We start from the raw sequence: 26,851 nt of genomic DNA, 5'->3' as shown, positions 1-26,851 counted from the left end.
GTAGCTGGAGATGCACTAGGGTCTTTTTTTTTTTAAGATGAAAAACTCTTTAAGAAAAAACAACAGCAAGCTTGTATAACAAAGGAGAGATCAAGCAAAGAAAAACAAATGATATAGAAGACATGGAGAACTACGGAGTAATGAATGTGCAGGGTCTGATTTCTGGACAGGTACATGAATGTTTCATCTGAATTAAAGGAAAGTAAAGTATATGGGTACAGACACTGATAAGTACGTAGATACAGTGTTCAGAGTCTGCATGAGTGCCCTTCTGCTTCAATTTATCAGTAAATTAGGAAGGTAAATTATGAAGATGGAGGAGGAAATATAGGGTTTTAGAAGAGGGGGTTAAAAAAAAAAAAAAAAAAGAAGCCTATGTTATCCAGGACTGGCTATCACTGCTCTAAAATGCGAGACCTCTCCAAAGCTCGTACATGATGGAGCCAGCTATTAATTGTTGAGCTGTTAATAATAATTTATATTTGCTAAGGATTTACCATTTGCCAGGCAGAAGAGCTTCAAATGCACTATCACATTTAATTCTCTTAATGGGCCTGAGCTATGTACTATTGGCATCAATATTTACCGAAGAAAATATGGGACTAGCCTCAAGATATCCCAGCCATCAATGTCCAAGGCAGCCACAAAATTAGCTCTCCTTCACTCTAAAGATTTGCTGGAATTCCTATTATGTGTCAGGTACTGTGCTGTTGCTTAGGACACAATGTGATCCTCAAACCAGACCATATGCCTGCCTTCTTGAATTTTACAGTCTATTACTGGAAAGATGTTAAATCAAATAACTGATAATGCAAAGTTACAAGTGTGTTAAGTGCAAGAAGGAGAGGTGTATGGTGCTATCTGAACCTATAACTCAGGGCAGCAGTCTCAATCTGGGTGGTGGCATGGGGCCAGGGTCAGAGGGAATAAGGACAAGAAAGATTTCTCTGAGGAAGTGACTTTTCAACAGGTGTAATGAACATCTAAGAGTAACCTATCAATTTGCAGAGAAAGGTAGCCAGGGTTGAATAAACACTATAGCTAATATGTACCAGATATTGCATTCGATGCTTTGCAAACATTATTACTGCAAACTCTGGAAAATTCTTAAAGAGATGGGAATACCAGACCATGTGACCTGCTTCTTGAGAAACCTGTATGCAGGTCAGGAAGCAACAGTTAGAACTGGACATGGAACAACAGACTGGTTCCAAATAGGGAAAGGAGTACGTCAAGTCTGTATATTATCACCATGCTTATTTAACTTATATGCAGAGTACATCATGAGAAATGCTGGACTGGATGAAGCACAAGCTGGAATCAAGATTGCCAGGAGAAATATCAATAACCTCAGATATGCAGATGACACCACCTTTATGGCAGAAAGCGAAGAAGAACTAAAGAGCCTCTTGATGAAAGTGAAAGAGGAGAGTGAAAACACTGGCTTAAAACTCAACATTCAGAAAACGAAGATCATGGCATCTGGTCCCATCACTTCATGGCAAATAGATGGGGAAATAGTAGAAACAGTGTCAGACTTTATTTTTGGGGGCTCCAAAATCACTGCAGATAGTGACTGCAGCCATGAAATTAAAAGATGCTTGCTCCTTGGAAGAAAAGTTATGACCAACCTAGACAGCATATTAAAAAGCAGTACTTTGCCAACAAAGGTCCATCTAGTCAAAGCTACGGTTTTCCAGTAGTCATGTATGGATGTGAGAGTTGGACTATAAAGAAAGCTGAGTGCTGAAGAATTGATGTATTTGAACTGTGGTGTTGGAGAAGACCCTTGAGAGTCCCTTGGACAGCAAGGAGATCCAACCAGTCCATCCTAAAGGAAATCAGTCCTGAATATTCATTGGAAGGACAGTTGCTGAGGCTGAAACTCCAATAGTTTGGCCATCTGATGCGAAGAACTGACTCATTTGAAAATACCCTGATGCTGGGAATGATTGAAGGCAGGAGGAGAAGAGGACGACAGAGGATGAGATTGTTGGATGGCATCATCGACTCAATGGACATGAGTTTGAGTAAACTCTGGGAGCTGGCAATGGACAGGGAGGCCTGGTGTGCTGCAGTCCATGGGGCTGCAAAGAGTCGGACGGACTGAGTGACTGAACTGAACTGAAACATTATTCTATTGAATCCTCTCAACAACCCTATGAGATAAAAGGATTACCCCTCCCCCCAAACCATGGACTGCATCATGCCAGCCTGCAGGCACTCCATGGGGTCTCAAAGAGTCAGACACTACTTGGCGACTGAACAACAACCCCCCATTTTACACAGATGCAAACTGAAAGGTTAAGTAACAGAGGCACAGAAAGGTTAAGTAACTTGCCCAGGGTTATCAGGTGATAACACTGATAACTCAGTGGCTAAGTGAGATGGGAACAGGATTTGGTTCCATAGCCTGGTGGTGCTCCTAACCACTTTGAAAAAAGCATGTCGCAGACAGGAAGCTCAGGGGATCAGACTGCTTGAGTTGTCACCCCACCTTCAGTACTGACTGGCAGCATCAATTTGAACAATTTCTCCAATGTCTTGTTTAGTCATCCATAAACCAAGGTCAGTTACAATAGGGTTTTTGTTTAAGATTAAACCAGCAATGGGTAAAAAGCAGCTAGAGCGGAATCCTACACGAAACTGTCTGAGCAGCGCTGTTCAGTAGAAATACAGTGCAAAAAAGACACGTTGATTTTCAATTTTCTAGGTTCCACGTTCATTTTAAAAAGTAAATAGTGGTGAAATTCACTTTAACAATGCGTTATTTAACGCAATATATCCAAAAGATTATCATTTCAACATGTAGTCGTCATATTATCAACCAGAGTCTAGTCTTTAAAATCCAGTGTGTATTTTAATTACATTTGTAGCCTTTCTCGAATCGGACTGCCACATGTGTCATACAGCCGGCCGACATACAGCCAGCGCAGATCCAGTGTTCGTTATCCCCCAGACCCAGGCAACGGACCCGACTTTCCGTATTTACGCAGAATTCCCGGGGGCAGTCGTAGCGGCCCAGCGGAATATTAGGGCCGGCTCGGAACCTGGTCTGTAAGAGCTGAGTTCTGCCGAAGAAGCTGCTCCAGCTAAAAGCCTGGGCGGAGACCCAGGCCCCAAGTATTCCTAGGCCCTGCCCTCCTCTCCCCAGGAGCCCTTCTCTACGCCGCCCCGGCGCTTCCCCCTTCATACGCACCTCCCTCCGGGCCCCTGGCCCCTACGTTTCTCTCCTCACCCTTTTCCCTGCTGCTGCAGCTCTCCGCGCTCAGATTCCCAACGTTAACTCCACGGCGGCAGCGCACAATCACCAGCCCATTCACTCACCAAGAGCTCGGGGAAGCGCCAGGGCTTTTTGAATGCAATTCCCGCGAGAACTCACGTCACGCGATACTTTCCGCCCTAGCGTGGCGTAAAGGGAAAAAAAGGGAAGGAACTCCCAAGACAGTGCCACGCCCCAGCTACGGCGGGTTTGGCGCAGGCTCTAACGTAGCTCTGTGTCGCGTCAGCATTACTCACGGTTGGTTTTCTGGATGTTTTGGGGGTTTTTTGGTCTTCGTTTTCCCTAGAGACAGTGCTTTCTGGAGGGATAGTGTCACTCGAAGGCGAGGCGGCGGGGGAGTTCCCTCGTGTGCTGGCTTAACGGCCCGTTGGCCGGTGTGCATCCTGAAGGCTATGCCCTGTGGTACCTATTTTAGGGTTCCAGAAATTTCAGTGAGTGTGACACTGCCTAAAAGCATCATAGACGGAATCACAGTTATGTTTATAAGACAGAGTGCCAGTTAATTTTACACAGATTATCACATTTAAGCCCGCCAACAGCCTTATGAGGTGGGTGCATGCTAATCGACTCAGTCGTGTAAGACTCTGCGACTCTATAAACTGTATAGCACATCAGGCTCTTCTGTCCATGGGATGCTCCAGGCAAGAATACTGGAGTGGGTTGCCAGTGCCCTCCTCCAGGGGATCTTCCCGACCCAGGGATGGAAGCCGGTCTCTTCTGTCTCCTGCATTGGCCGCCAGGTTCTTTCCCTCTAGCGCCACCTGGGAAGCCCTATGAGGTTCTACAGAGGAAAACAGAGTCCCAAGAAGAAAGATACCTTAGACAAGTGGTAGAACTAGAATTTGAATTAATGCAGCCTGCTGTGCTGCTGGAGAAGACTCCTGAGAGTCCCTTGGGCAGCAAGGAGATCAAACCAGTCAATCTTAAGGGAAATCAACCTTGAATACTCATTGGAAGGACAGTTACTGAAGCTGAAGCTCCAGTAGTTTTTGGTCACCTGAGGTGAACAGCTGACTCATTTGACAAGTCCCTGATGCTAGGAAAGATAGAAGGCAGGAGGATGAGATGGCTGGATGGCATTACCGATGCAATGGGCCTGAACTTGGGCAAACTGCAGGAGGTGGTGAGGAACAGGAGGGCCTGGTGGGCTGCGGTCCTTGGGGTCGCAAACAGACATGACTGGGCAACTGAACAAGTCTGCTAAAGTCCAAGCTCTTGCGTGTGTCTTTAAACAATTATTTTATATTTTTTAAACCTGATGCCTATTCAAAATTTTAAGCAATCAGAAATAATAATAGCCAACATTTAGTGAGCACTTCTGAATCCATTAGCAACCGTAGTACAGATCAAGTTATGCTTTTGAGCCCATTTTTTTTCTTGCTTACTCGAGGACTTGGCCATATGTGCTTTCTTCTTCATCGTCAGTTTTTTCCATCTCTGTTGGATCTTCCCTATCAACAAATAAACATGCTGTAATGACTTCCATCTGAAAAATAATACTAACCTTCCTTGACCTCGTTGGGCTTCCCTGGTGCTTCACTGGTAAATAATCTGTCTGCCAAGCAGGAGACCTGGGTTCAATCCCTGGGTTGGGAGGATTCCCCTGGAGAATGAGATGACAATCCACTCCAGTATTCTTGCCTGGGAAAGCCCATGCACAGAGGAGCCTGGTGGGCTACAGTCCATGGGGTTGCAAAGAGTCAGACATAACTGAGCCACTAAGCAAGGAACAAGTCGAGCTCAGTCAGCTTACCACCTCATTATTTGCTTCCCTTGGTAAAATTCCTGGGAAAAAAAGCCTATACTCATTATCTTAATTTTCTTATTCTTTATTCTTTTTTTTTCCCCACTTTAGGTTTTGGTCTCACCACTCCAGTGAAATGGCTCTTCTCAACATCACCAGTGAGTACTATCTTACAAAATCCGTTTTTCAGCCCTCACTTAACAATTGACAGTTGATAGCTCTCCCTGAGTCTCCTTAGGTGTTGGGATGCCACACCTCCCTGCTTTTCCCTTCTCAATTTCCTTTGCAGGCTTCTATTTGTGACTGAGATAGGCTGCACTAAGTTAAGGATTGATCTGGGTTCAAAGACTGACAACAGTGATACCTTCGTGTTGCTCACAGTATAGCCTAGCAAATGCACTTGGGGCCTGGATTAGCCAGATACTCCTTCATTTGTCATCACCCCCCAAGTTCTTGAATAAATGAAACTTGATTTTCCTTTTCATTTGACAAAGATTTTTCAACTCAGGACTCGGGAAGATACCATTCTAACCTAGTCCAATCATGACTGGCTGAAATTAGGTAGTCTATAATGTATCTGAACTTCATTTTTCTCCTTAGTTACATGAATACATAGGCCTGTGTTTCATTCATGTCTCTTTCAAATTTAATATTTTAGAAATATTTTAAACTTTTATTTATTATTTTTTATTGGAGTATCATTGCTTTACAGTGTTGTGTTAGTCTTTGCTGTATACCAACATAAATTAGCTACATGTATGCCAAAGCCTTTGACGATGTGGATCACAATAAACTGTGGAAAATTCTGAAAGAGATGGGAATACCTGACCACCTGACCTGCCTTCTGAGAAACCTGTATGTAGGTCAGGAAGCAACAGTTAGAACTGGACATGGAACAACAGACTGGTTCCAAATAGGAAAAGGAGTACGTCAAGGCTGTATATTGTCACCCTGCTTATTTAACTTCTATGCAGAATGCATCATGAGAAACACTGGGCTGGAAGAAGCACAAGCTGGAATCGAGATTGCCGGGAGAAATAGCAATAACCTCAGATATGCAGATGACACCACCCTTATGGCAGAAAGTGAAGAGGACCTCAAAAGCCTCTTGATGAAAGTGAAAGAGGAGAGTGAAAAAGTTGGCTTAAAGCTCAACATTCAGAAAACGAAGATCATGGCATCTGGTCTCAACACTTCATGGGAAATAGATGGGGAAACAGTGGAAACAGTGTCAGACTTTATTTTTGGGGGCTCCAAAATCACTGCAGATGGTGATTGCAGCCATGAAATTAAAAGACGCTTACTCCTTGGAAGGAAAGTTGTGACCAACCTAGATAGCATATTGAAAAGCAGAGAGATTACTTTGCCAACAAAGGTCTGTCTAGTCAAGGCTATGGTTTTTCCAGTGATCATGCATGGATGTGAGAGTTGGACTGTGAAGAAAGCTGAGCGCCGAAGAATTGATGCATTTGAACTGTGGTGTTGGAGAAGACTCTCGAGAGTCCCTTGGGACTGCAAGGAGATCCAACCAGTCCATCCTAAAGGAGATCAGTCCTGGGTGTTCATTGAAAGGACTGATGCTGAAACTGAAACTCCAGTGCTTTGGCCACCTCATGTGAAGAGTTGACTCACTGGAAAAGACCCTGATGCTGGGAGGGATTGGGGGCAGGAGGAGAGGGGGACAACAGAGGATGAGATGGCTGGATAGCATCACCGACTAGATGGACATGAGTTTGAGTGAACTCCGGGAGTTGGTGATGGACAGGGAGGCCTGGCGTGCTGCAGTTCTTGGGGTCGCAAAGAGTCGGACACGACTGAGCGACTGAACTTAACTGAACTGATGCATATACTCCCTCATTCTTGAACCTCCCTCCTACTCCCTCTAGGTCATCACAGAACGCCAAGCTGAGCTCCCTGTGCTATGCAGTAGCTATCTATTTTACACATGGTAGTGTATATCTCAATCCTACTCTCCCAGTTCATCCCTGTGTCCACATGTCCCTTAGTGACCACAACGTGTTAGCAAAATGCAAGGAATTTAGAGATATGGTAATTGCCACTCGACTCTGGAAGATTCTCACAATGTAGTAGGGGATTAAATAAAAACAAACTCAAATAACCATCGGGCTATCTATGAGTGTCATGTCAATGGTATATACCCTACACTAAAGACGTGTGAAGGGAGAGGTCAGTTTTGTTATGGTGTCCCTTTAATGTTTCACCATGCAGGTGGCACTTAAGTAGGGCCTTGAAAAATGGCCGAGCTAAGTGAGGAGAAAAACACTCTAGGGAAGTAGGCAGCATTAGTAAAATCATAGACGCTACCAATATCAAAATTAAAGTCAGTTTTTAGGAGCCATTTGGATAGGGTGCTGCCTATACCACCACTGGACACTAGATGTCACAAGTGAAATGAATTCTAGATTCTCCCTGCCTGGATAATTAAGATTCAGGGTTCCAGATGCAGATCTGCCTACCCAGGTGAGGTCCACATACCATGTGCTAAATGCCAAGGGTCAGGAAAATAAATGCATTTGTCACTTTTTAGTTTACGTAATAAGAGATGGGATTTTTGCCTCCTCATGCAGAAAGTGTGAGGAGGCACGCATCAAGCATAGCAAGGGAATTTCGATGCTGGAAATCAGTCCTAATATTGCTATATTACTTCTAATAATACTACTAATATTTCTTTTTTTTTCACTTTCTTTTATTTTTTTAATTTTTAAAAAAAATTTTTTTTTATTTTTAGACTTTACATAACTGTATTAGTTTTGCCAAATATCAAAATGAATCCGCCACAGGTATACATGTGTTCCCCATCCCGAACCCCCCTCCCTCCTCCCTCCCCATTCCATCCCTCTGGGTCGTCCCAGTGCACCAGCCCCAAGCATCCAGTATCGTGACTACTAATATTTCTAATTGTATAATTCCTAATATTATAGCTATTCAAAACTGGAAAAGACTGCTGTAGTAAACTGGCCATCATTCCTTAATTGTGACTGTTTAGTGGAAAAGAGAGGACTGGTTATCAAAAATGGTGTAGAAGGGAGTTGTTACATTGCACTGAAAGGTGTGTGTATTTTGACATGAACTTACTAAATGATCATGTTTGTTTTGGTACCACAGGTGAATACTCTCTGCCCTCAAGGTACTTAGTGTTTAGTGGAAGGGGCATTTACCAAACAATAAGGCATTAGTCAGAGTACAACTTAAGATTTTCTTGTTCCTTCATATTATTAAGCTTTGGCACAAGAACTAGGGGCAAAAGAAGAACCAGCCCAGGACCCCAAGACAGAGTTTTGCAAATAAGAGCTGGATTAATTTACAAAGTTCCATGACTCATAGGATGGACCAGAAGATGAAGTTTTGGAAGTTACACTTAAGGTTGTGGTCATTAACACATGGAGAATGGTTGAAGTCAAGAAAGAGGTTTAGAGAGAGTAGAGAGAGCTGTGTGCAGGACTTTGGTCATTGTCCTAATCTATGGAACAGGAGGAGAATAAGGATCCAGCAAAAGAAACAGAAGAGCCATCTGAAAAGATATCAGGAAATTTGAATTGTCACAGATCTCTTATGATGATTTGATATCAAAGTGAATAATTGAACTGGGTGGTGGGTTTGACAGTTTAGTGTTAATACTGATCGTGGCAGCCTAGTCTGCAGTCTCTGTTGACTCTGCTTTGTATAGTAGCTCCAGCTTCGACTCTTCATGAGCCCTACTGCTACATTCCTTTCCCCACAAATAGGTGCAGTCCTCACTCAGAGCAAAGCTGCCTCATCCCAATATTGTGGACATTTATTGGTTGAAGTTTTAGCATCAGTTCCCTCTTCCTTGTCCTGCCCAAAGCATTCTGATTATACTTTGGGTAAATCATCTTTCTCTCCATTTTCAGCCATGTGGACTGTTTAAAATTGATCCTGTCCTTCAACTCTTGGGTCCCCCTGGGTATAATTGGTTCAGGGATATACATGTGACTAAATCCAAGTGGGTGAAATAAGAGGAGGTAATCACTGGGACTGTTGGAAAAAATTGGATTTTGTTAACCCCTTCTGTACTTAGACTTTGTAGCCTAGAGCTGCCAAGTGCCATCTTAGGTCCATGAAGCTTAAGTTGACTTGAAATGGAATCGAAAGCAGAGCTGATAGAGAAGGGAAAAAAGCTGCCTGGGTTCCTACATCAAGCTTCTCTTGAAGCTAGAGATATCTTTGAACTGTTTAGTTTTTGCTCATATAGCTTCAATCTGAGTTTTCTGTTACTTGAAATATAATAATTGTTTACCAATACACTCAATCATACTTATATCTGAGACTTCCCTGGCAGTCTGTACTTCCACTGCAGGGAGTACTGGTTTGATCCCTGGTCGGGGGGCTCAGATCCCACATGTTGTGCAGTATGGCCAAAACAATAAAGTAAAATAATACTTATGTCCAAACTTGAATGGACTAGTCAACTTCAACCTGTCAACTTCTAATTCTACATTTAGGAGTTTATGAGGCTAAAATTGAAAATTACTAACTTCCAAGAATAGAATCTAGCGATGGCTCCTCTGAGAAAAATGTCTTAGTTGAACCAAAAGGAAGGTTTATCCTAAATGAAGGAGAAGGCAATGGCACCCCACTCCAGTACTCTTGCCTGGAAAATCCCATGGACGGAGGAGCCTGGTAGGCTGCAGTCCATGAGGTTGCTAAGGGTCAGATATGACTGAATGACTTCACTTTCACTTTTCACTTTCATGCATTGGAGAAGGAAATGGCAACCCACTCCAGTGTTCTTGCCTAGAGAATCCCAGGAACGGGGGAGCCTGGTGTGCTGCCGTCTATGGGGTCGCACAGAGTCGGACACAACTGAAGTGACTTAGCAGCAGCAGCAGCAGCAGTCGAGAGTAAAGGAAAATAAGGATCCAAACAGCTTGGAAGTAATCCCTTTCCTGGCACCACTTCACATTATCATTATATCCCTGTTAAGCTTGCTTCTTCTGATGATTTTAACACCTAAGCCAGTTAGAATTAAGATGCAGTTACGGTTTTTACTTTCCAAGAATAGTACCCACTCTAGTTAGTTCAGGGTATATATGCATACAAAAAAAAATCTAGCGTCCTGATTTTTTGCAACTATTTGTAGAACCGTAGTTTCTACTTATGACTTTCTATCTTCCAGTGTCTGTCACTTGTTCCTTTTATTTTATGACATGCCTCAGCTAGTTGGAACCCTTTACCAGCACTGTGACCCAAATCTACATTGCTGAATAAAACACATTCACTAGCTATGATATATATTACTCACTGTGCTGCTAGGCCAAATTTATTTGGCCTGACTCAAAATGGGATAGTTTAAATACTGTTCTTTCTCTGAGGGCCTGAAACTGTCACACTGCTTTTCTGCATGGAAAGAAGTGGTGGTTGCCTTGATGTTGTAATGCTCAATTTAATGTATTTTATTCCTTGGGGACAACTTGGGAATGCACACAAAATACATTGACTTCACCTGCTCAGTAAGTCACTGTGAGCTACCTCCTGCCTATTGCCACTAGGTGACAGTCTTTGAAAATATTTTGTCCTACAGGCCTTTCTGTTACAGAAATTAGATTTTTTTTTTTTTTTTTAATTTATTTTTTTTAATTTTTTTTAATTTTATTTTATTTTTAAACTTTACATAACTGTATTAGTTTTGCCAAATATCAAAATGAATCTGCCACAGAAATTAGATTTTGTCTGTAGATATGGTTATTGGACTGCAAGGAGATCGAACCAGTCCATCCTAAAGGAGATCAGTCCTGGGTGTTTATTGGAAGGACTGATGCTGAAGCTGAAACTCCAATACTTTTTCCACCTCATGCAAAGAGTTGACTCATTGGAAAAGACCCTGATGCTGGGAGGGATTGGGGGCAGGAGGAGAAGGGGACGACAGAGGATGAGATGGCTGGATGGCATCACCGACTCGATGGACGTGAATTTGGGTGAACTCCGGGAGTTGGTGATGGACAGGGAGGCCTGGCATACTGCGATTCATGGGGTTGCAGTTGGACACAACTGAGAGACTGAACTGAACTGAACTGATGGTTATTATGCTAGTTCCAGCCAGAAGATTAGCCAAATGCACATATTTATTATAACCTGTACTCTTAGTCTTTTGAGGTCATAGTTACTCCCCATCATTCTCCTACCTAGTTTACTCCATGCTGTAGACTGAATGGTGTCTCTTACAAATTCATATGTTGAAACCCTAACCTAAACATGACTGTGTTTAGAGATACCGCCTTTAGAGGTGATTATGATTAATTGAGGTCATAAGGATGAGACCCTAATCCCATAGAATTGGTAGCCTCTTATGAGAAGAGTTGGAGAAAAAGAGGTGTCTCCTTTCTTTGCACCAAAGCAAAAAAGACCATAAACTATAAACTGACAGTGAGAGAAGCATCTGAAGACTAGGGAGAGAGCCCTCACCAGGAAATGAGTGGGCCAGCACCTTAAGCTTGGACTTTCCAGCCTCCAGAACAGTGAGAAGTAAATTCTCTGTTGTTTAGGTACTTGATTATTGCAGCCCAAGCAGACTAAGATAAACACCATTTCATCTTTTTCACTAGAGAAGCCATGTGACTAATGGTTAAGAATATAGTACATGTTCTTCAGTCAGCAGCTGGGTTCAGTTGCAGGCTCTGTTACTTCCTCTGATTGCCTTTAAGAAACTGCTTAGCCTCTCTAGGCCTCAGTTTCCTGGAATATAAAATGGGATAATTAAAGTGTCTAATTCAGTCATTTATTGTACAGTTTAAGTGATCTAATACTTTTTAATCTTTAGCATAAAGTCAGTAAATAGTAGCTGATATTATCAACAGCATTATCTCAGTTCAAATGCCACTCCCTCTGTTCTGAATCTTAATCCTCAGGCATGTCCTCTATGTACAGTTTATAGCACCCTGTGCCTATCCTTTAAAACAATTATAGTAGTTTGTGGTAATTTACATCTGCTTCCCTCACTAAAAGGTAAGTTTGCTCAGAATGGAAATGGCCAATATATGTTTTGCTCACTATGGTTTCTCCCAGCAAGTGCTTGAGACGTGCTTGTTGCTAAAGTCATGTTTGATGAATGCAATTCATTCATTTAAATGGGAAATCTATAAACTCTCTTTGAGAGATCAAAGTCAAATAACTTGTTTTAAAATTACTATTCTTAATCCTAAATGAAAAGTGCTAAAAATTTATCAATCAGTTTACATGAAACAGATTACATGTCACAGAGACAGTACACTGAATAAATAGGATACTTGATACCCTCTGAACTTTTTTATTGTTGCATTTGCCTATGATGATATGTGTCCCTCACTTGAACTAATATTTCTTCATTCAGAATTTAGGTATTGATGTAATTTCTGTAATTCAAGCATTTTAAATTGTACTAGGGAACTTGGCATATAAAATAACCCTATTGGAGAGGCCTGTAAAGCAGAGACTCCTTGGTTAAAGTAAATGTTCACTTTTGTGTAAATCGAGACTCTCATGTGTTGTTTCCCTAAAGGAAAAGCTACTCTCGACGAACTTAAAGTTTTAAAACTCATGTTTTCCTAATATTTTATTATGTCCCAGATACGTTTATCTATTTCCTGCAAAATACGTCTGGCACATGCTGTCCTATTACCTTTTCCTTAATAGAAAATATTAAAAGGAGTGTATGTTTCTAGTAACTTTTAAAGTTCTTTGATTATATAAGAAGACTCAAAAGCACAGTAACAAGAAATGCTAATTATGTGTATTTAAAAGACAATTTTCTGTTTTCAAAGTTCTCTCAAAATATGAGACATGAGAAAGTGGTTTTCAGGCTTTATGTACCTTATATAGACAGGAAAAGCTCCCTTTCTTCCTATTGCAGTGATAAAACCTTAGGCAGCCCTAATATTAGATGTGATCTTGCTTTGCGTTCATCATTGTTTTACCACTTACTTGCCTCTCCATTATCAGGCAGGATACTCAGACTCTTGCTCTATCGCAAATGAACCCTATCCACTCCCCGTGATGTGCTGCATGCCAGCAGTATTCAGCTACTTTTGATAAATTGGTTAGTCTTGTAAAATACTTCCCTAAGCTCGAGTTCTGGAACTTGTCAGGTGTCCTCTCTGACAGTCCTGTCTTCCCTTGGCTCTCAGATTACCCCACCAGCTGGGTTAAGGCCCATATCCTCCCATAAAGCGTGCTTCTTTGGAATTTAGATCTATTGGCGTTTGGCACTAAAAAGCAATGTTCTTGCACTTTCTGTCAGATCAGGGCTGAATAATCTCCAGGGGGTGAGTAACCTTTTAAATGTTGGAAGACTAACAGTTTCAGGGATCAGTGTGAGCTTAGCAATTTGTAAGAAAGATCAAAGAAATACATGTCCCTTTTCTTGAATATAGCAAGATCCAGATTATTTTTTCCTTTTTGTAAATCAGTCTGGAGGTTGGCATCACAGTCTCCCCGACCCCATGCCAATCCATCAGTCTGTGCATAGAGCAAACCTTTATGGACAGAAATGTGGCTTCTGAATTATACTGGCACTTAATCAGTATTATTGCATATGACTGAAGGCAGGGAGTTATCAAAGTGTCTTGGGTGACAGTCCTCCTCCCACCTATAAAACTCCGGGCAAAGGAATTAATAGGCATTCTACAAACAGGCAGAGTTAAGCTCTTAAAAACAGCATACTATTCATAGGGTTTAAATTTCTCAGCCAACATGGAAAAACTAGGTTGAAAAAGTAGCATCTAATTTATTCTTAAATATAGTTGTAAGATTTGATTTCATTTCTGCTCCCACAAAAGTTAATTGGTGCTGCTTCCATCCTAATAAATAGAGGTATTTAAGTTTCAAAGCATGCCCCCCAAACTTTGTTGTACATGTAAACACCTGAGAAGCTTTTATAACACCTGGTGCCCAGTCTATACCCAGCACTAATTGAATTGGAATGCCTGGGGGTGTCTGTCAGGCATCAGTGATTTTTAAAAATCCCCAAGGAGAAGGCAATATGCAGTAAAGTTTGGGAACCTGAGTTAAAACAGTCACGCTCTCTACCTGCTCTTCAGCTTTTCTCCCTTGCTTCTTTATCTCAATAGTTCTCAATCTGACTGCTTATTAGAATTAGGAGGCATCTTAAAATATTCCATTCTGATCCATTTGGTCTAGGGCTGAGTATAAGCATCAGAAATGCTTTGCTGTTTCCCAGCTAACTCTAACATACAGCCATGGTGAAAAAATCACTGGGCTAGCCATAGGTGGGTCCTTTAGCCTTTTTCTTGCAGTAAGAACTTTATGCATATTAAAATTCCTATCCACTTGCTTTGTTGAATGAATTTTCTTTTTCAGTTCACCAGGCTCTAAAGTTCCAACCACTTTCCTAAATCCATTGGTAATAGATTACCTGATGAAATACAGGACAGCCAGTTATATTTTATTTCAGCTAAACAATAAATGCTGTCTTCTGAAATTTAAATTTAACTAGTGTCCTATATTGACTATATCTACCAACACTAACTGGTGGGAGAGCATGGCTCATTCTTAGAAAAATTAGCAGCTGAATTTGGGGAAGGTCCCATCCTTTGAATCTTCAAGGTTTATGGCCTTTTAGTTCTTATCCATTCTAGCTGCAGAAGTGGTAGATGAAAGGCATGAGTGATTTGGGAATTAAAAACTACTTAAGATCTCCCAGTGAGCCAGGAGGACCCACATTTCCCTTTTACTTAGAGTGTCATTGGCTGACCAGCAGGCGAGGAGTATAGGAGAGGCTGGGTGTCATTGTGCATAGAAAGAGGTAAAGACTTGAATATATGCTTTAGTTGCAGGAACCCTACTTCTGCACTCTCAAAAGGATTGCCATTTTGAGCTTTTTCTATGACTTTCAGGTACTTCAGACTTGCTTTTTCTTCTTTTTTTTTTTTCATGTTATTTCTTTTTAATCTATCTGAATATTAGATATTTGACTGGAGTTGAGATAGTTTCCAGGTAAAACTGTTCTCATAGCATACTGAGTCTGAACTAATGGGAGGTTCAGGAGTCCCTGGCAATCTTGTAAGAACCCTCTAATCTCAAGAGGCTTCCAAAGCAGTCGGGATGCCTTTCAGCTTCATCCGCTGGGACTGTTCACCACTAGCTGATTCATTAAATTTCTTTCCTCCTCACCATCCCCAAATAGGCCTTGAACTGTAAATAAAAGTCATAGGTAGGTGCATTTCTTGACCAACAGAAGGCTCTATACAAAGAGAAAAGGAGTGAGATTTCACAAGGATTCCCGAAAGCAGGTGTTATAATGACTTTACCAAATTTGAGTCTGACATTTTGATGAACTACTCTTGAGCACCCCTCATAATATCCTCCATGGAAGAGATAGGCCAACAGGTAGTATGTCAAATCCCCCTTTGCCAGTCCAAGTTTACTAATGGAAGGAGGTGAAACAGGTGAAGCACATTAACTTTTAACCTGTTAACAATGGTTTTTTTCACTAAGCATTAGATGTTTAAAAGGGAAATGCACACTGGCAGAAGGAGACAAGACAAAGGGTGATAGGAAGGGGCTGAAAGCTGCATCATGGAACATATTTGCAAGCCAGCTGGGCCCACTTTGTGCAGATGTTTTTATAGGAACAAGAGGGAGGGGCAGGTGGTCTGATGTTAAGCACATCAGCAAAGCAGCAGACTATTTCTCTGCATAAGGCCCCTTTCTCCTGGCTCAAGAGAGGTGGGGAGGGGGTGGTGCTCAGAGGCTTTGGAATAATTCTATAGTTCAAACTGAATTCAAGTAAATTGCATATTTTGATGGTAAGACTTTTTTCCAAGTTAATTTAAAAAGGATTAAAAATCATCTTAGGACTCTGAAAACCAAAGAGCTGTATGTTTATCCACCTGTGAGCAATCCAGTCATCATCAGCTATTTTATTCATAGGTGAGAAAACATGTAGCTATTTGGAGAAAATACTTCCAAAATGGATCTCCTTGGTTTATATGTTGAACTTCTTTAAGCTTTAAGGCAGTGTAGATAGGTGAAGCTCTCTCTTCCACAGATGGTTGGCTTGGCCTTCCACTTTTTGCCTGACTGCTTCTGTAGCATGTCTATGCAGTGTACATTCCAGATTATGCAGGGAATCAGATTTTTTATACAGGTTGGAGGTTTGCAAATTGGTGGCCCACAGTTTTACTGTTTGACCCACACCGTGCAAGGGAGAAAACAAAAAGCAAATTTGAGCCAAAATTATAAACTTGGAATTTTACACACACACACACACACACACACACCTGGATTGCCAGGTTCTCTTGAAATATCAAAAGATTTGACTATGCTATGCTCACTTTCCTCCTGCCAGTAATCTGGTAGATCTTTGTCTTTTTCTGGACACACTTTTTCCAGTTTGCTATAGCCCCTGTCACTCTGGCATTGGGTTTATTCATTCAGTGAAACGAGACAGATATAAGGAGACATTTATATTACCTGTTTATATGGTTCCTATATGCATTTGAGTTTGCAATCCATGGTATAAGGCAAGACTAGATTATGTTGTTGCTCAAGTGTCTTTCAAGCTTCTTCTGTGGATTTTCTGTTTTGTACAAATGGAGTTCTTAATATTGTTATAGATTATCTGAAACTTTGCTTGAGGGAAGAACTTGACTATGCTACTGCAGTTCTAAAAGTTGTTTCTGCCCTATTTCAGTTTAGTTTTAGAGCACAAATGAATTTGTGACTAAAGAGTAACTCAAGTTGATTTTCTTTTTTTTGGCAGTGTTTTCATTGCCGAATTAAAGTGATCATCTGGATGAACTCATCTATAAGTAGAAAACAGAAATTAGTAATTTGATTTTCAGAGGTGGTTGCAAGTACAGGTCAAATCCAGCAAACAAATGCTCAACTGTTAACATTAATCACCTATTTTAATATCAAAAAACCTTAACACAAGAAAGGACTTTAGGGATTAAAATTTGACCTCTTCATTTCACAGATGAAAAAACGGAACTTCAGAGTGGTTAAGCAATCTAGTCTTTTTTACTGGGAGGAGGAGCCTCTGTTTATTGTCCAGAGTCTTGAATCACCCCTCCCCACTCCCCTCTACCTGGTGCATCTGAAACTAACATCTGTCAACATGTGATCCTCAGAGTGTGGGTGGGAATGAAGAGGTACACTTCTCTGTGCCCCGTGCACCTCTTTCTTGCTTTTCCATTTAGCTAAGGCCTTGCTGGAGTTCTTGATGAGATGAATCTGCTATGAGCCTTTTTCTCAAAGAGCCCCTTTGGTGCACTGGGTGCTCACCTTCCTATATGTAGGGAAGAAGAGTAAGGTGATCTTTCACATCACCATTACAGAATCTCAGCTGGGCAATTAGAGGAAACATTCAGAATTCCCAAGTAGAGTTATCACAGGTTTGGCTTAAAGCAACCTATTCTTAAATACACTACAGGTTAGTATCTCAGCTGAGACCTAAACCCATTTCTTTTGACTTTAACCAGGGCCTATGTTATTTATATTATCCTTGGTGGTGTTTTAGTCTGTAAGTCATGTTCAACTCTTGTGACACCATGAACTGAAGCCTGCCAGGCTCCTCTGTCCATGGGATTCCCCAGGCAAGAATACTGGAGTGGGCTGCTATTTCCTTCTCCAGGGGATCTTCCTGACCCAGGGATCGAACCCAAGTTTCCTGTATTGCAGGCAGCTTCTTTAATGACTGAGCCACCAGGGAAGCCCTATGTTATCCTTATTACTTCTAAAATTATATAGATAGTTTCAGGTTTATTTCTCAGCTTTCATTGTTGCTTATTGTTTATTGCAATAGCATTATTTACAGCAAAAATTGTATTAATGTTGCCATAACTACATATTTATAATTATCAGAATCATGTGTAATGAAACTGTAACTCATTTCATAGATACATTTTTTTAAAATGTGAGGATGACCCTTAGTAATGAAAAATGTATAATTCATATTTTAATAAAAAGGCTTCTGAACAACAGGAAATGTTACCGGTAGTTGTCTTTGCATGACTTTAGATAGCTTCTCCCACTTTTTTCCTTTTCTTGTCTGTGTTCTGAATTTTCCATGAGTCTATATCACTTTTATAATTGCTAGAATTTTTAAACCGTTACATATATAAAAAAAGGCAAATCCACTGTGATAAAGACATGAAGCATTTATGTGAAATTAGAATGTTCTCACACCTCATTCATTCCTAAGAATGGAATGTAAAGACCATTTCCTGTGACTCAAATATGCACACAAAGAAAAAGGATTTGACACTTTCCCACAGTGAAAGAAAAATGTCTGGTGGCTGTGATTGTAAGGGACGCGCGCTGAGGGCTGAGACCTAGGATGCATTCCGGGCTGAATAACACCAATGTGAAAATTAAAAATCCAGCAGTTCCAGCTTCCTCGGTGATGATCCCCTCACAGTATCTAACTAATCGACTTAGGCCAATCTTCTGGGATGAACTTTTATTTTCTTAGAAATTCTGAAAGCTGAGAAGAATTCAAATTTTGATTTACCTTTGTCTAGTGTTGGGGAGCTTAAAGAAAGGGAAGCAACTGACCCCTCTCCCATAGGCTACTGCAGCAGCTGCACAGTTACCAGGGGAAGAGTTTACTTGGATGGAGAGAGAAAATACTTCTTTATAAATAATCTGCTTTTACTACTCCTGTTTCTGGGAAACTTGATCCATACAATGCACCTATGAGTGTTTGAGGTCAAGTTCCAACTGTTTTTTTATTAAATATTTGACTGTTTTATGTGTTTGTAATTGAGTTTGAGATCCACGTAATTAAGGAGCCTGGTATCAGGAGCTTGCCTCTCTGTCTGTCTTCTCTGTCCCACTCTCTATTTTGAAAACATTACGTGTTTAAATATGGCTCACTCTGCTGTCTCATGTTCCTTAATCTCAGTATTTCAATTTCTTTAGAAGGTGAAGCATCAGAGAACATTGCATAGCTCAGTGCTGATCAATCCTCAGTCCTTTGGCATCCTCTCTGCAAAGCTGGGGTGTTTGAGGGAATACAGTGGACAAGTAGATCCGATGTTTTGTGTCTGTGAGTCAGGCACTGTTTTACTTACTTTCCCTTCATTCCCTTTTGAAGGGACTCTACCCACTCCAGTATTCTGGCCTGGAGAATTCCATGGACTGTATAGCCCATGGGGTCACAAAGAGTCGGACACGACTGAGCCACTCTCACTAACTCACAAGCCTGTTTACAAAAGGATATTTTAGGACCTCAGAGAAACAAGTTAAACTGAAATCAATAAAATATTGCACCAACTTTTTGTATCAGCAGTTAACTCTTAGAGGGACTGCTCCCTTTTAAAAAGTTTGCTATGTTTCTAGATAAGTTATGACCTCTTCTAACTTCTAATCAGCATGAACACACACACACACACACACACACACACACACACACACCCTCCCTCTCCTTAATCCGCATCTATAAACATTCCTGTTACAGTTGGGATGTGGCAGTCCTGCTGCTGATGGAGTTGGAAGAGCCCTTCAGACAAGGCCTAGGATACTTCAGTACTTCACATGGCCTAGGTATGAAATCCCCTCCTGCTGTTTGTCAGTAAGTATTTTGGTAAATTATACTTTCTCACTTCCTCTGAGTTAGGAGTAATAAGCCATGCCTTCAGACTGAGTAGCTGAGGCTCTGACTCAAAAAAGGGAAGTGCTTAGAAGTGACAAAGAGCACCTCTGTTTAGAAGGGAGAGTAATTGAAAACTCCCAAGCAGCTCCCTGTACTTCTTCTCAGGTCATTCCTGGAAACAAACTTTCATAGTCAAAATCCCTCCTCACTCATGAGTCTTTTTGCTTCTCACCCTGAAATGGTGCAGGTGTACACTAAAGGACATTTCTGGTTGAGGACATTAGGAAAATTCCAAAGCGGAACTTTATTTTACCACAAGTTTTGGCTTCTTTTGAAAATAACTTTACAAATGGTTGTCGGTTTAAAATGCTAGTTGGTTAATGAGTGAAATTGTCCTCTTTATAGTTTAAAGCACTTAGGGTACATTATGTTTCATAGTAGAAGAGATGGAAAACCTAAACTATGCAGTTTAGTCATATCCCTGGTAGAGTGAGGCATATTAATTGTCAATACAATGTATAGATTTGAGAGAAAAAAACTTGGACAGGCAATGGACTGAAAGATTATGACCAGGAAACCACCCAGCTCCCAAAGTCCCAGCCTGCCACTGTGGAATGGGTAAGTCCTGCCAATGGAGAAAGACAAACTTTGATTCTAATCTCAGCTTTACTTCTTTGTTAGGCAGTGGTCTGAGAGTAGAGTCTTTGGAGCCACACGTTTTGGATCTATATTTTACTTTCTCTACTTATTCTGTCACCCTGGGCAACCCTTTGGTGTTTCTCATCTCAGAATGGAGATTATAATACCACCTGGTGCATAGTGTTTGATAATTAAGGGGAATGTATTATGCAGTGTAATTGGAAAGGTGCTGGCACATTGTATGTCTTTAGTAAATATTAGCCATTATTACTAAATGTGTCACCTTAGCAAAGGCCAGTGACTGGTCCCTCTCTCAGTGTCCCCATATATGAGTGGAAAAGCAAATTATATGGATTAATTTAGAGCATGGGTTTTGTTAATTTAATTTTAACCTTTTTATTTGGAAACTTGCAAACACCAACGTGGAGACTACTGTGATTTCAATTTCCAGTTGCAAATGTAAGGAGCTTAGAAGTTGTACCCTATCCTAACAGCAAGTAACAAGTCTAACAAACTGAAAAATTAACAACTAATCTTGGATCTGTAAGAGAAGGGAGGACACAGGACAAACTGTTGCCCCCAAGATTGGAGAGACAGAAGGTGAATACAGAGAGGCATGGCTTCCTGGAACAGAAACTTTCAGGCAGGTCTATAACTGCTGAATTGCTGGAGGCTCAGTGGGGACAAGTCTCAGAGCTCAAAACTCCAGGGGGACCCCGGCTTGGGAGAGGGGACAATACTGTGAGATTTATCTCCAGGAACTCAAGCAGGTTCCCATAGTAAATACCAAGGAAAAATCCCCTCATGCTTCCATCAGGAGAGGAGGAAGAAACATATTATGAAATGTGCCAGAGCACTTTTCTTCTTTAACAAGGCCTGTCCTCAAATCAGATCAGATCAGTCGCTCAGTCGTGTCCGACTCTTTGCGACCCCATGAATCACAGCATGCCAGGCCTCCCTGTCCATCACCAACTCCCGGAGTTCACTCAGACTCACGTCCATCGAGTCAGTGATGCCATCCAGCCATCTCATCCTCTGTCGTCTCCTCCTCCTCCTGCCCCCAATCCCTCCCAGCATCAGAGTCTTTTCCAATGAGTCAGCTCTTCTCATGAGGTGGCCAAAGTACTGGAGTTTCAGCTTTAACATCATTCCTTCCAAAGAAATCCCAGGGCTGATCTCCTTTAGAATGGACTGGTTGGCCTGTCCTCAGGAGAAACTAATTAACCAGAGCCTCACCTGTTGGGGTATTATCAGAGCCTGACTCACCTGGGGCTGGGAAATACCCAACTCCAGCCTACGATGGCCACTTTGTCCCACCTAAGCGGGGAGAAAAACCTGCCGTCAACTTTCCAGTCCAGAGACATCGGCTCACTAAAGACTGAGATCTGATCATAGGTCTGTCGTGCACTTCCCCTCCTCCCACCGCCATGTGACTGAAGGCCTCCTTACAGTGGTGTCTTTTACCTGGTGTATCGTGTCTGGCTATCAGGAAAAATCTACAAGGCATACTAAAAGTAAAACAAAACAAAACACAAACCTCAGAATTTGAAGAGACAGAGCAAGCATCAGAACCAGACATGGTAGGGATGTTGAAATTATCAGACTTGGAATTTAAAACAACTGGTTAATATGCTAAGGGCTTTCATGGACAAAGTTAGATGGCATGTAAAAACAGATGGGCAATGTAAGCAGAGAGATGGAAATCCAAAGAAAGAACCAAAAAGAAATTTTAGAGAGACTAGTGTAAATACAGTGAGCCTCTGAACAACATGAGTCTGTAAGGGTTCACTTATACATGGAATTTTTAATATAAATACATACTATAGTGTTATGTCATCTGAGGTTAGTTGAATCCAGGGATATGGAACCATGGATACAGAAGGCTGACTGTAAAGTTTTACAGAGATTTTTAACTGCACTGGGGGTTGGTGCATTAAGAACTGACTATTTCAAGGGTAAACTGTAATCCCGGGTGCCCAGCATCAAGTTTTAATGATGATCTTTTTTTTTTTTTTGCCATTATTGTTTCAACTATTGTCCCATCAGGTTTTGTTTTTTTTTTCTGAGACTTTTTGAGCAAATTACAAAAATGATATTATTTTAACCACAAATTCTTTAGCATGTAGGTGCAGTAGATTGTTTGCAAGATGACTGCAGTAATTCTGTGTGCAACTTGTTTGTAACATGCCTTTGTGGCTCCTCCCATTAGGAGGTGGTCTTGTAACATGCTGTGACTGATGAATGTGCAAAAGTGATGATGTGGGATTCTAAACCTACGTCTTGGAATTCCTAGATAAAGGAATTGTTCAGCTGAGTCCATTCCAAGTTGCTGACCTTACAGAATTGTGAATAAACAGCACTGTTAAGTTTGAGGCAGTTTATTATGCAGCAGTAGATAACCTAACACAATGACGTGTTTTTTAAAGTACCTAATGTTGGAGAAGACTCTTGAGAGTCCCTTGGACTGCAAGGAGATCCAACCAGTCCATCCTAAAGGAGATCAGTCCTGGGTGTTCATTGGAAGGACTGATGCTAAAGCTGAAACTCCAATACTTTGTCCACCTCATGCGAAGAGTTGACTCATTGGAAAAGACCCTGATGCTGGGAGGGGTTGGAGGCAGGAGGAGAAGGGGACGACAGAGGATGAGATGGCTGGATGGCATCACCGACTCGATGGACGTGAGTTTGGGTGAACTCCGGGAGTTGGTGATGGACAGGGAGGCCTGGTGTGCTGCGATTCATGGGGTCGCAAAGAGTTGGACATGACTGAGTGACTGAACTGAACTGAACTGATAACAAACATGTTGCTTTTACCATCCTGACCAGGGTACTGAACTTACAGGGCAGGAAACATTTTAAAACTCAATGAGGTACCATTTCACGCCAGTCAGAATGGCTGCGATCCAAGTCTACAAGCAATAAATGCTGGAGAGGGTGTGGAGAAAAGGGAACCCTCTTACACTGTTGGTGGGAATGCAAACTAGTACAGCCACTAAGGAGAACAGTGTGGGGATTCCTTAAAAAACTGGAAACAGAACTGCCTTATGACCCAGCAATCCCACTGCTGGGCATACACACCGAGGAAACCAGAATTGAAAGAGACATGTGTACCCCAATGTTCATCACAGCACTGTTTATAATAGCCAGGACGTGGAAGCACCCTAGATGTCCATCAGCAGATGAATAGATAAGAAAGCTGAGGTACATATACACAATGGAGTATTACTTAGGCATTAAAAAGAATACATTTGAATCAGTTCTAATGAGGTGGATGAAACTGGAGCCTATTATACAGAATAAAGTAAGCCAGAAAGAAAAACACCAATACAGTATACTAATGCATATATTGGAGAAGGCAATGGCACCCCACTCCAGTACTCTTGCCTGGAAAATCCCATGGATGGAGGAGCCTGGTGGGCTGCAGTCCATGGGGTCGCTAGGAGTCGGACACGACTGAGCGACTTCACTTTGACTTTTCACTTTCATGCATTGGAGGAGGAAATGGCAACCCACTCCAGTGTTCTTGCCTGGAGAATCCCATGGACAGAGGAGCCTGATGGGCTGCTGTCTATGGGGTCGCACAGAGTCGGACATGACTGAAGCGACTTAGCAGCAGCAGCAGCAACGCATATATATGGAATTAGAAAGATGGTAACGATAACCCTATATGTGAGACAGCAAAAGAGACACAGATATATAGAACAGTCTCTTGGACTCTGTGGGAGAGGGAAAGGGTGGGATGACTTGGGAGAATGGCATTGAAACATGTATAATATCATATATGAAACAAATTGGCAGTCCAGGTTCGATGCATGAAACAGGGTGTTTGGGGCTGGTGCACTGGGATGACCCAGAGGGGTGGTATGGGAAGGGAGGTGGGAGGGGGGTTCAGGATGGGGAACACATGTACACCTGTGGCGGATTCATGTTGATGTATGGCAAAACCAATACAATATTGTAAAATAATTAGCCTCCAATTAAAATAAATAAATTTATATTAAAAAATTAAAACTCTGAAGGAGAGTGTCAGCATGTTAAGATCAGGGTGGAAATAGTATTTCAAGATACTCATTCAAACTGTGAGCCTTCTATGGCTGAACTAGATATTCCAACTTAAGGCCCAAGGAATGTTGATACTTGAACAAGCTATATTGGGCCATGGTCTCTTTTGAATAACTGATAGAACATTTTCAAAGGAAAAAAATGCATGGGTATACAGCCCTCTTGTTACACACGCGCACGCACACACACACACACACACACACACAAATAAGAGTTTGCTTACATCACGGGGCTCATGAACCAGTAACTGTGTGGATGCATATGTTAGTTGCTCAGTTGTGTCTGACACCAGGCTTCTCTCCATGGAATTCTCCAGGCAAGAATACTGGAGTGGGTAGCCATTCCCTTCTCCAGGGGATAATGTGTAGATACAGTTAATGAACTCTGACCTTGGGTGAGCAGACCCCTTACTTGAATCCCAGGGCTGATAATCAGCTCTAAATGCCAAGGAGTCTGTGTATGACAATTTGCCAAGTATCATTTCAATTTCTGTTCTGTTGCAGCTACTGATGAATGAGGAGGAATTGTTGGTATGAGTTTCTGGCTTGATTTCAGGTTTAGAGTATGAAAGCTTCTTAACCAGTACTTAGTTTAACCAGATTTATTTCAAAGCCTTTCAAAGCTCTAAGCACATTCTTCCCACTCCCAGTCCTGATCTTCCTTTAGCCTGAGTTCTGTGCAATAGAATGTTCCAGAACTTGGCAGCTCCTCAGCAGCTGCACTTTAGCTTGTTGCTGGCACTGTCCAATGTGCTGGATGCTTCCACAGGACTTGGCAGTGCTTTTCGTAAAGCTCGTAGTTGATAATTTATTAGGCTTGTGCAGACTATAAATATTTGCCTTAGTTCTTATTTTACCACCACCTGATTATTGTCTTTGCTGTTTATCTCACACTAGTTTGTTCATTATCTTATCATAGAAATGGCCAGTCCTTTGGCCATTGAGTCTATCCCTTACTGATACTCTATAAGGCCCAGGCTTCTCCAGGAATAGGCAAGGATGGAAGAAAGCAAGGAGATGCTGAAGAATAGAGAATCAGCCCCAAACTCAGGAGAACTGAGAAATTGGAAGTCCTCTCAAACTGATATTAAAATAATTTTATTGATTATAAGAGAGATAAATAAAAGAGATTTATTATTAATAAAAAGAAAGTAGTACCCACTCTTTATCACTCATCACCCTCTTTCTCCTTACTTTGTTTGTAATAGCACTTACCACCTTGCCTAATGATACATATTTGTTTATAATTTGCCTCCCTCTGTTTTAATGTAAACTCCATTAGAACATGTAATTTGCTATATCGCTAGGCCAGTGGCTGGTACATAGTAGGTGCTCAGTAGCTATTTTAATTACTTCTTAATGAATAGCTGAGCAATTGAATGAAGTAATCTTAATAAACTGACATCTTCTGAAGTTTTTCCAACATTGATATTTTTAAGAATCCCCTCAGAAGAGCTTTTAAAAGAGTCAACTATTCAGTCTATATCTTTAGAGATTCTCATCATTAGCATGGAAATTGAACTCCAAGTATTTAAGATTTAAGTATTTAAGATTTCCAAGTGATGCCTAGAAAAGGGTTTTGGAAAAAGCTGCCTTGTGTGACTTATATTCCCTCTAAAGATGTACAACAGGAACACTTAGTAAAACAGTAGAGTTCCATCCTCTGTCCCTGGCAATTTGGGACAAATCAAAATATAATCAAAATTTTAAAAATAATCAAATAGGTAATTCAATAACTCATTCTCATTTAAAATAATTTCTTCCTGTTTTTTTTTTCTCATCTTTTCACTGCGTCCCTTCTTATAGGTTTTTCTGAGATATACAGCTCAGAAAAGCTGAAAATTTCTCTTGACCAGATATTTCTTCCAAATTGAGAAAAATTTGGTAGCAGGCATTGAGAATGTAAGAAGAAATGTTTGGAGAATTGGCAGACTCGTTTTTGCCACTTGAGTCCTTAATTTCAAGAGCATATAGGGCAATCAATACCTACAAAAAAAAATCAGTTAAGCCTTGAAGGATATAATCAAGTAATTCATTAAAGAAACAAAAGGAACATAAATGGTTAAAAATATTTTTAAGTTTTGAACTTTTTTTTAACTGATCAAAGAAATGCAAATTTAAGGAGTAATAAGATTTTTCCCTGACCAGTTCGGCAAAAGCTAACATCCAGTGTTAGAGATGGTGTGGAGAAACGAGCACTTTTGTACACAGAAATAAGCACTTCTGCTCTGCCAGGAGCAAGGTTTCTGAAGGGCAGCTTGGAAATAAGCGTAAACAGTTTAAATGTGGATATCATCAGGCCCAACAATTCTATTTGATAGAATGTATACTTAGAAAATCATTGGACATGTGTCCAAAGATGTACTTCAAGGATATTAATGCATGGGCCATAAAATATTTTAGAACAACTTGTTCACCAATTCAGAATGATGAAATTAGTTGGCACATTTCCATACATTAAAAATAACTGACATTTACCGAGCACTTACTATTACATATTGTATGTAATATAATTATTACATATAATAATATGTAATAATTATTATACTTAC

General features: G+C 41.0%; 2 protein-coding genes across 8 annotated transcripts in view; one reads left to right on the top strand and one right to left on the bottom strand.

Annotated features, from left to right (window-relative positions):
• Nucleotides 1–3,435, bottom strand: part of SPDL1 (spindle apparatus coiled-coil protein 1) — a 33,935-nt gene extending 30,500 nt beyond the window's left edge. For 2 of the 7 annotated variants that reach the window (XM_025270813.3, XM_025270814.3), the window contains exon 1: nucleotides 3,328–3,435. The gene's annotated coding sequence lies outside the window, so the exon portion shown is untranslated. Of the gene's footprint in view, nucleotides 1–3,199 lie in introns of all 7 variants that reach the window. The other 5 variants (XM_025270810.3, XM_044932383.2, XM_025270809.3 and 2 more) reach the window with 5 other exon arrangements.
• The window catches only part of LOC112580673, a 90,282-nt gene continuing 66,330 nt past the window's right edge, over nucleotides 2,900–26,851 (top strand). Inside the window, exons 1-3 of the mRNA XM_044932732.2 lie at nucleotides 2,900–3,053; nucleotides 3,155–3,520; nucleotides 5,139–5,185. Coding sequence (XP_044788667.2) covers nucleotides 2,900–3,053; nucleotides 3,155–3,520; nucleotides 5,139–5,185 — 567 coding nt within the window. The remainder of the gene's footprint in view (nucleotides 3,054–3,154; nucleotides 3,521–5,138; nucleotides 5,186–26,851) is intronic.

This window comes from Bubalus bubalis, chromosome 19 (genome assembly GCF_019923935.1).
Source record: "Bubalus bubalis isolate 160015118507 breed Murrah chromosome 19, NDDB_SH_1, whole genome shotgun sequence".
Lineage (NCBI taxonomy): Eukaryota > Metazoa > Chordata > Mammalia > Artiodactyla > Bovidae > Bubalus > Bubalus bubalis.
The sequence above is the reverse complement of the archived record's forward strand: the minus strand, read 5'-3'. Positions and strand labels throughout refer to the sequence as shown.